We start from the raw sequence: 11,344 nt of genomic DNA on the forward strand, positions 1-11,344 counted from the left end.
CTTCGATCTTTCTTGTCTTGCAACTCGAACTGTGTTTGTTCTTACTCCACACTCGGTTTGTGGAGGATATTAAGGACAGGAGTTAGTTAGTCTCTTATATTTTTTCCCACAAGTATCCTCCTTCATAGTAAATTCTGATCGAGGAATTCTCTCTTGTATCGTATACATATTTGTTTGTTGTTATATTACATAAGATCATTCATTCATTAATTGACTGAAGCACACTGTGCTGATCTTATATAAACAAACAGACACTGTCGTATATTTATCACACGATTAATTATTATGGTTAGTTATTTCAATTAGTAAGGTTCTTGAGCATTTTCTAAAAGCAAAACAGATCGTAATACATGAAAGATTACATTTGCTTCTAACGTCATGGTTCTTTCATTAAATATATTGGATGTCATACTTAATTTTCCAATTATTAGAGCACTTTTTGACCAAAAGTGCTACTCACACTAACAAATTCAAACACACCATCAGTCTCAAACGTTTAAATACATAGACTTATTATAATAATGTATACAACCAAGTAGAAGAAAATAAAGGTACTTATATTGTACCACAAAAATAAGAGGGATAAAAATTAGAGTACAATAATTTTCTTTTTTCTCAATAGGTCATCTGCAGAAAAAAGATTATAACACACAAAAACAAAAAGCAGAAATAGCTCAGAGAAGCTAACTAGCAATTATCTGGAGGAGTGAGATTGCACTTTGCAGGAAGTGAAGCAGCAAGAGTTAGATCAATTCCTAGAAGAGGCAACTCTGATGAGTTCTTGTAAGAGCAAAGGCACTTCAAGTCAGCACCATCCAGAGCCTTGCAGCAATCAGGGGATGGATCAACTGGGTTTGGCTGAGTCACTGAGGGCTTGCAAGCCTCCAATCCATCTTCATCCATGTTACAGAGACTAAGACCTTTGGATCCTTTCCACATAGAAGAAGCCATCACCACCACCACCATTAATAGTGCCACAAACTTCTTTTGTTCCATCCTTGATCAACACAATGTACCACACTACCACTGATCTCTTTGAAACTCAATCGAAGTTTGATGACTTGTGGGTGTCTTTCCTATTTGTGGATCTATGATTTTGTAAATTAATTATAAATAAGGGAGGAACTCTAAAATTGACCACATGTTATGGACCCGTGAACAAGAATTGGCAGCATGTGGTGTCACGGGTACAATTTTTGTGCCATTTTGATTATTGCTATATTATAGTACGTAGGATTTCTAATCATACATTGGTCGTGGAATTTTTATGTGGGGTCACAATTTTCAATGAAATTTCATGTTTCGATATAGAGTCATTACTCAGAAGCAATAATGGAGGGAATCAAAAGCCAAACTACTATTTCCTTCTTCAAAAGTTAAATTACACTTAAAAGATCCTTTTAACAAAAACAATTATCGTTTGTAGAATTGTCATCGTTATTTTAGACTTAATCTAATAAAAATTAATACTTAGTATAACATTTAGGGTGTGTTTAGTTGTGAGGAGAAAATAGAAGATAATGAAGAAAAAAGAAAAAAGAAAAAAGAAGACAAATAGATAATAGAAAAAATAGAATGAAAATAGAGATGGTTTGATTGGCAAAATAATAATAAAAGAGGGGGAAAAAAAGTAGAAATAGAACTATAAGATGTATGAAAATATATTTTTACCCTTAAAAAATTAACATGTTTTTCATTCTTTTTAACTGAAATTCAATAGCATGAAAGAGGTGACTGCCACCGTGTCCGAAGCACCGCACTTGCTTGATTGTTGCTCTTGCCTATGCCACTTTCGTCACTCACTACTATTTTATTTTGTTTCCATGATTGAATGCAAATAATTAGGAGCAGTTATGAATTCAATTTTTTCGGTCATTACTTCGATGGACCACTTACGAACTATGTATCCTCTATATAATAGGGCTTATTTCTTTCTTCCCAGTAACTATCGTTGGTGACTACTATTTGCCACCGCCGAAGAGGATTTTCGGTGACTACATTTTATCTTTTAATCTTTTTTTTTTTTTTACCCAAAACCAAAAACTGTTCCAACGCAATCATTAGATCAATTTTGTTTCTATGCATCTATTCACAACAAATCTACCAAACCTCACTTTAACCGACCACTAAAGGTAATTTCCGGTGATGGCATTTTTTTCACCCTCCTTACCTCCATCCTTTCCCTTTTCTGTAGCGTTTTTTCTTCTTTCTTCTCCTTTCCTCTTTTCTCTTTCTTCCTCCTCTTTCTCACGCCCCTAATCTAGGGTTTGTTGTTTAAATACAGTCCGACAATGCATTTCCGGCGAAGAGGCACTGGCAATCCAGTTCCAATCATGCATGTGAGTATGTCTTCGAAGGAAGCACCCTTCGATATGCCAAATAACTTCAACGCGTTCTCCACCAGCATCTCGATCAGCGCACTAACTCATTTGGATCGGCGCCACCATCCTTCGCCGCGATTGACGATGCATTCCATAAGCGTGGATCTCATATGCACCTTATGTGGCACACACTGGATCCAAGTTTTACCCACTGTTGAAGCTTTGGTACCTGAGCATGACGGTGGTGGAGGCGTGAGAAAGAGGAAAAAAGAGAAAGGAGGAAAGAGGAAAAGAAGAAGAAAAAAGACAAGCGGAGAGTTGCCGCAGCTGGGAATCGCCTCCAGTGGTGACTAATGGCGACGAAGGAAGGGTGGTGACTGCTGAAGGGATTTGGTGATGATGGTCTAGCATAAGATTGTGCATCCTAGATTGATCTAAGGGTTGAAACTTATGGTGCATAATACACCACTTAAAATGGTGGTCCATGGCCTTCAATTTAATGTGTGAATCCCATTAATTCACTCCAACTAAAAAAAAAAGGAGAACACATGGTGCTTCCCTCAACAAAACATTGGTTGAACATATCTATGCAAAAAATGGTGTCTAAGAGAATAGATAGGTAGATCTCAGCAAAAACCAGCATTTGAAAGAAGAAATTAGAAACAGAAAACACAACACCTAACAAAGAAAATAGATCTCAATATCGGACTAAATCTGTAATGTGTCAAATGTCAACAAATAGATAGGACCAAGCACACTAAGTGCGGACTACGACATGGAATCCTTTTTTGCTATAGATCTTGGCGAGCTGGAGCAATCATGCAACCAAGTATCCGACAATGGGAAGCATGGTTTTAATAGCAAGAAGGGCAGACGTCGATGAGGAGGAGGAGGAGTCCTGGCAACTATAGTAGACGCATGTTCTCACTACTTGAATATATAAAGTTGGCCTAGTGGTTGGGGAAGGGTGAAGGGAAAAAGGACGGGGGAGAGATCGCATGGTTCGAATCCTCCCAAACGAGCATTTGTCAATAAAAAGAATGTCCTCACCACTTCCAATGACAACACGAATTAAGATGGAAGGAAATATAAGAAAGAAGGAGGACAATATAGTAAAATGTAAAATTTCTTTGCAAATCTTCTCATCTTAGAGGGCAAGTCTAAAGTGGAGGATCCCATATATATTTTTTTTAAAATATATAGGCACCTCTTCTCAATCAAACCACTCTAATCTATCACATTTTTTGCCTGTCTTTCTACCCTTTCTCACTTATTTGAGCGCAACCAAACAAGCACTCACTTTCTCTACCCCGATATACATATTTATATAATAAAATACATAAAAAATACGGAATTACATAAAATGAGATTTTATTCAATGAACATAAAAGAATTCACATGTGTAAGAGGTTCACATTCACTTCAATATTACCAAATAAAATGTGTCAGAAACATTTTTGGCTCAAAACATCATGTAATTAAACAAAAACTCATGCCCCAATGTCACATCCTATTAGAGCATTGTGTCCCGACGTCCTTCAACACAAGGTTCCTTAAAGCAATCCACCTAGTCATCATAGGATCCAAACGCAAACAACACACGAGGAGTGAGTTATGACATTCCTAACTAATAGAGAGAAACAAGACAACATGCAGATATGCATATCATATCAACAAAATACAACTTACTTAAACATAACTCACGTCATCTCATCACTTGTCGCGTAACATCACATATCATTCATTTTCACATCATTCACTTACTCAAGGATCAAAACACAATATCGCTAAATCGATCATTATCGATCAATACACAAGTGTTATGCAACAGATACACTAAAACTCAATCCTATATGCAATGTGGTACCATGTTAGTGAAAAACCCCTTTGGGTGCCTAGGAATACATAACAAGACAGACCACACACACTAGTAAGTTAGGTCACTCTCACTAGGAAAAATCATAGGAAGATCAATCAAGGTCATACTATTTTGCGAGAGTACTCCAACCATGTGGGATCGACACATGGTTAAAGGAGCACTTAAACCGGGTGTATTTAATCCTAAGGCCTAGACTCCGAAGAGTCTGTTAGGGTCTCTCCCTCCTGATTCAGGTCCAACCCAAAAAACATTTTAGTATACAGACTCTATCTATGAACTTATAAAACACACGACTCCTCAATTGTCTTCAAAATAATTTTATCTTGTGATTAAACTCGTCAGGTCCCCACAGTGGTTCCCATCACAATACTCATAGCGTATTAACTCGTCGTTCTTAAAGGGTCTTATAATCGTGTGATTGTACAATTCATAACTCACAACTCAATGCACACAACATCTCAATGCACACATATATTACAAGTCATTACATACTCAATTTATCACATACACTCGGTCTCAATTACAATGGTATAATACCAAAGTAACATGTTATCACACCTCATGAATCATATACACTTTACCTGTGAACTATGCAATACACACAACTACTTAGTTATTTTCAAAATCATTTTAACTCGTCATGCCTCAAAGTGATTCAATTCGTCGGGTTTCCACAGTGGATCTCATCATAATACTCGTCGCGCAAAAACTCGTCATCCTTAAAGGGTCTTATAGTTGTCTGATTGCACAGTTCATAGCTCATAACTCAAAACATACAACATCTCAATACACATGTATCTCACCATTCATCACAAGATCAATTTGTCACTCACAATTTCATAATCTCAATATAACAATTTATCATGTCAATCTAGCAAATCTTGTCCAAAGTATAAACAATTTTAACAAAAATATTTCCCACAACATGGGGAGTAAAATCCCTCCAACAATTTCACACAATCATATAGGAAGAATTTCAATACAATAAATATACCAATATAAACCCTAATTTGGTCCTCTGAGGATCCCTATACATATTCATTCTAACCTCAATTACGATAAATTCATTCCTTGCCTCTAAGCGGGCTCACGGGCATAGTCCGATAGTGATAGTGGCATCTCTAGCAGTTCCATGAGACTCCTCAAGTTTTTCCTCTGATTGTTCTGCTAGGATTTCCAAGTGTTACATAGAAGGAGAAGAGATTGTAGCCTCCATTTCACTGTCAATGTAAGAGACTAATTTCTCTCTACAAGAACATTATTTAATAAATCCCAACGGTTAGACTGTGCGAACATGAGTTCCAAAGTTCACATCTTATAACCATCCAACGGTTAACGAGTTTGGGATCATAGTTTTACTGGAATAGGTTTGGATGTATGCGGGAAAAGAGAAAGCTCAGTGCGAGGGGCATTTCTTCCATCACAAACATTATTCTAAAACTCCCAATGGTGGTTGTGTGTAAAAGTAAGTTTCAAACCTTATGTTCAATTTTCACAACGATCCAACGGTTAACGTGTCTGGAATTATCATTTTACTGAAACAAGATTGAGTGTATGCGGGAAAAAAGAAAGGATTTTGTGAAGGAAAAAAGACAAAACAGATTTGAGAGGAAGAGAGAGTGTAGACACGTGTCGTAAAAGTAAAAAGTGGCGTCTCTATTTATATCTAGGCTACTCTGGGCCTGTTATTTACTTTATTTTTCTTCTTTATTTTATCATTTTATATAAAGAAAATCTATTTTACTCCATGTCATATATGAATAAATAAAATATTTTTTCTCTAAAAATATATATTTATTTAATTTACTTTAAAACTATTATTTTAATTAATAAAATTATTTCTCTTATTTATTTAATTATAAAAAACTCATTATTTTTCTAAAATTTTATTTATTTTAAATAAAATTATTTTTAATTTATTTTATGAAAAAAACATGAAATATTACACTTAGGGTCTACACTAACATATGTTTTGATAATATATATTAATATTTTAGTATACTAACAGAATTGTTTCTTAATGTAACACATCAAACTATTAACGATGACCCTAATGTTTATATAACTTTAATTTTGATAGATAAAGCTTATACTAATAAGTAATTTTAACTCTTGACAACTTTTGTTTGTTTGTAAATAACATATTTTCTAACATATTGGATTGAAACTTTTTTATTATTAATCAAAATTTATTAGAAATTATAAAATTATAAAAGAGTCTTTTAAATAAAAAGTAAGACTTTGTGATTTTTAATAAATTTAGTCAATAATAAAAAGTAAGTTCGAACAAATATGTTACTCATATTTTTTTTATTTTAAATTATCTCTTGCAGTTTTAAACATGAACTCTCCACATCCTTTGGATTAAAGAGACATCTAATCATGCATGTTTGGGAGCTGGTAAAAACATTTCTTGAGGTCAAAAGTAAAATTGTAGCATTTGTTTCTTTTATGTTGTGTGGACTTAAGTGATGTAGGTTTGTTATTCCAAGTGAATATTTTGATTTTATATATGTGGACGAGAGTAAGCGAGTTAATTTGTTGTAAGAGGCCAGCTTTTCTTAGTCATGGAATGCTGACTCAAGGTATATGACCACATATTGGTATAAATATTATCTTATACAATTTAATTTTAGTACAATGTAATTGTAAAATTTTTATTATTGAATTATGCATTGACATTTTTTTATTTAGGCTTAATACTCAATTTGTTCCTCAAAGTTTAATAAAATATTCAATCGAGTCCCCATATTTTAAAAAACTCCAATTAGGTCCTTAAATTTTTAAAAATGCATCAATATTGTCATTTCTGTCAATTTAGACTAATGCCATCAAAAAAGTGTTTTTGTCTCTCTCTTCTCCTTCTTTGTATCAACGTTGGTGACCCCCCACCTAACATCATCGCACCACCCAAACCCACCTATAGGAATCGAGATTGTCGGACCTCATCTATCGCTCCTCTCTCCTACTCTTCATATCTGCTTCGTCCAACACCTTCTCATATCCATGGTGGCATCAACCAGATCTAGTTAGTAAAGGTATGTCTTGCTCTCAGAGAGAGGAGAATGCCACAGTAGCCAAATATGCTTTGCCCAACACCTTCTTAGTCTTGCCTATCCCATTCTTTACCCGTTAATGGCAATGAAAGTGTTGTTTTTGTTTACATTTGGATGAGTTTTTACCATGGATACGATACAATTTCTCCACGGATGAGGACAACAAAATAATACCTCATATAGGATGTTTTAACTAGTTTTTACACATATATACATTTATCCCCCAAAATATTTAAAATTTGTGTTACCTCGCATATAAATAAGCTACATACAACATTGGTTCTCCTATTTGTCAAATTTACAATTTTTGTCCACAGTTTTAAAATAAAGATATTTGGTCCATCAACTAAAATTCTAAAAGCCGGTAAGTCAAGTTTCTCAATGGAGATTAATCATCAACAAAGTTAGGGGATACTTCTCACCAATGCCATGGTAATTAAAAAATCTAAAGCTAAATAATGTTATAAGTTTAGTATTTGAATAAGAGAAGATATAAAGTACTTGTATATTTTTAATTCAAGTCTTATTATCAACTATTACCTCCTTCTCATATGGTTTAATGTTTAAGGTTGTTTAAGGTTATTGCATGTGGATTAAAGAATATTTAAGGGAACTAAAAATTGTTTTATATAGATAAAATTGTCCTTATCTTTGATACATGCACATGCACAACTAGTAATGGATATTAAATAAAGACATATTTAAGAAAAAATATTAGACTTAAAATTTCTAAAACATCAATTGCTTTGGAAGAAAAAAAGCTAAAACATAAAAAAAAATGGGAAGGGGTAGTACTCACTGCCCTTTCCTTTTCTACCCACTTCCCTTATTTTCCATTTCCTCTAACACTCCTAGTATTTCAGCATCATTCCCCTCACTAAACATACCAATCTTTTTCACAAACACTCATACTTCCTTTATAGTCTTCAACGAGCTTTTATTAATAATCGTTTGATTCTTCCATTAAATAGTGCTACCTGAAAATAAAATATTACCTTGTTCATGAACAGTTCAATGATCTTTTAGAGCTATTTATGTCTCTTGCCTTCTCCTTTAATATCCACCTATTCTTATTTCGTCCTAAGACTCCCCAAAAAATCATCCTTTATATATTTTGGAGGCTAACTAATTTCTTATAGTTAATATTAGCATAGAATGCATTTGTTTTCTTTAATTCCTTCAACTTTTATTTTTATTTTTTTCAATCTGTATCATGAATATCTCCTTCAATTCTCTTAGATAAAATATATATTACTATTATTAGAAAAATTAGGTAATGGACGAAACCAAAGGCCTAAAGAAACAACTAAGCAACTACAAATCTTGGAGTCGCAATGCCTATACTATCATATAACGCAATTGCCTTGAAAAGGCTGGAGATTCCTCCAAAATCATCATTGTAACACCTTCTACTCCAACATGCATATAAAAGGAAAAAAAATACATAAAATGGGGAATCTAATTAAATCAATTTTATTCAATAAAATCGTAAGCAAATCTATGTGAGTAAAAGGTTAACATTCACGTTAATCACCAAATTAAAAACTTCTCAATTAAGGATATGAAAACATCTCCAACTCAAAACAAGGCCGTCTAAAACTCCAAATAATGAACTAAAGACTTGTCATGTAAAACAAAATGATAAAAAAATACTTGTCTAGAACTTCATGCAATTAATACAGAAACTCATGCCCCAATGCCACATCCTATCAGAGCATTGTGTTCCAGCATCCTCTAGCATGAGGTTCTCCATAATCATCCACCTAACCATCTACTCCCATGAACACAAAGTTTGAGATCACCATAGGATCCAAACACAAACAACACACAGGGAGTGAGTTATCACATTCCTAACTAATAGAGAGAAACGGGACAACATAAATATACACATCATATAAATGAAATATAACTTAATTAAACACACCTCACGTCATTCCACCACTTATCGCATAACATTACGTCTCAACACTACACGTCTCATACATTTTCACATCATTCACGTACTCAAGGATCAAAACACAATATCACTCAACTAATCAAATATCGATCAATACACAAGTGTTATGTAACAAATATACTAAGACTAAATCCTATATGCAATGTGGTACCATGCCAGTGAAAAATCTCGTCAGGCGCCCAGGATTACATGATAAGACAGACCACACACTGGTAAGTCAAGTCACTCTCACTAGGTAAAATCATAGGGAGACCAGTCAGGGTCACGCAGTTTTGCAAGAATGCTCCAACCATATGGGATCAACACATGCTTAAAGGAACACTTAAACTGGGTGTATTTACCCCCAAGGCCTAGACTCCGAAGAGTTTGTCAGGATCTCTCCTTCCTGATTCAAGTCCAACCCAGTAAACATTTAGCACATAGACTCTAACTATGAACTGTACAAAACACACAACTCCTCAATTATTCTCAAAATAATTTTAACTCGTCGTGCCTCAAAGTGATTAAACTCGTTGGGTTGCCACATTGGATTCCATCACAACACTCATTACACATTAACCTGTCACCCTTAAAGGGTCTTATAGTCGTGTGATTGTACGGTTCATAGCTCACAACTCAATGCACACAACATCTCAATACATATGTGTCATACCCTAATTTCGTCCGGGGAGAATTGTTTGTCGACATGCGGATTTTTGCCAGTCACGTTGAGATGCTTAAAGCCAATTGTCACACGATTCATAAGATTTCGTGACGTTTCGGAAGGAAGTGATAAAAAAAACTCAAAATGGGGGCAAAAAGATCAATTTAGGGGGTGTTCTTCAGCCCTGGGCCCATCTAGGCCCATTAGGAAGCTTCAACATGAAGTAACCAGCTCACCTAGGCGAGCATGTTGCTTCTGAACTAAGCCACCAACTCGCCTGGGCGACAAGCTCCTCCCTTATTTTAGCTATAAAAGGGCGTGGGAGGCTGAGGGGAAGGGGTTTAGCACCATTGGTATTCAGATTTCACTTAAAATTAGTAAGGAGAAGAAGAAAGAAGGAGAAAATCAAGGTCGAGGTGCTTCTATAATGCTTCCGTGACATTTTCGTGAACGTTCTTCGCTGTTCTTCATCGTTCTTCGATCTTCAACCGGTTAGTTTTCAATTTCGAAGCTTTGAATTCATTCTATGCACCCTTAGGGGTCCATTCTTGCTTTGTATGTTTTCATCTTCATCTCGTCTACTTTCGGTACTCTTTTTCTTAGTTTTAAGCGAGTTTCGACCGATTGTTTAAGCCGTAATCTCACTTAATCAATGTTAAAATGAATTTTGGCCAATCGTTTGTGTTGTAATCTCATTTAATCGCCTTTAAAATAAAATTCAAACCGATCGTTTATGTCATAACCTTAGTTAATCATCAAAAAGGCAAGTTTCAACCGGTCATTTACTTTGAAAATTCTCTTTTAATGAGTTGAGAAATAACCAAGTGAAACTAAAGCTAAAATCAACTCACAAATCAAGCTTTTGCCCCCCAAAAGGTCAATTGAAGCCATTTCAAGGTCCAACACCTTAAACGATCTTTTTACTTTTATAGGTTAAAATGAACCGTTTAAAAGTCTAAAATCAATACCTCGCGTAATTTTCTTGCTTTCTCAAAGAACTACGTAGGTCTAAGTTCCTCATCGCAATTGAGGATACGTAAGCCCCGCTTTTGTCGACCCCAAAAAGATAAAAAAACATAAAAAAAGGAAAATAAAATAAAATTGAAAGTCATGATTTTGCATATTTGATTAAAGGTTTACGTCCCTTGTGACGGACGCGTGGGGTGGTAATACCTTCCCCGTGCGTAAAAAAAACTCCCAAACCTTTTATTCTTAAAGTTCGTAGACCCGCTTTTGGTTTTTTCTAACGTTTTCCTTGAATAAACGTTGGTGGTGACTTCGCGTATTTTCCCTCCTTGGAAGATGCACCCATGAGTCTCGCGTCGCCCTCTCGCTGAAAGGTAGGTTGCGACAATATGTATCTTATAATTCAGCACATACTCAATTTATGACATACACTCAATCTCAATCACAATGTTATAATCTGAAAACAACATGTTATCACACCTCATAAATCATATTCACATCACACACTATTAATATATACAT

At 34.8% G+C, this 11,344-nt stretch overlaps 1 protein-coding gene across 1 annotated transcript; it reads right to left on the reverse strand.

The window, feature by feature from the left end:
• Positions 1 to 424: 424 nt before the first annotated feature.
• Positions 425 to 1,084, reverse strand: LOC100527244 (alpha-amylase inhibitor/lipid transfer/seed storage family protein). The gene has a single exon (NM_001249997.3). It carries the CDS (start codon positions 994 to 996, stop codon positions 688 to 690), a length of 309 nt encoding a protein of 102 aa, NP_001236926.1. The 5' UTR covers positions 997 to 1,084; the 3' UTR covers positions 425 to 687.
• Positions 1,085 to 11,344: the final 10,260 nt, after the last annotated feature.

The sequence above is a fragment of the Glycine max genome, chromosome 18 (assembly GCF_000004515.6).
Source record: "Glycine max cultivar Williams 82 chromosome 18, Glycine_max_v4.0, whole genome shotgun sequence".
In the NCBI taxonomy this organism is placed as follows: domain Eukaryota; kingdom Viridiplantae; phylum Streptophyta; class Magnoliopsida; order Fabales; family Fabaceae; genus Glycine; species Glycine max.

Bases quoted from the DNA above. Each gene is read 5' to 3' on its own strand.
- LOC100527244 (NM_001249997.3), bottom strand. From the start codon at position 996: ATGGAACAAAAGAAGTTTGTGGCACTATTAATGGTGGTGGTGGTGATG.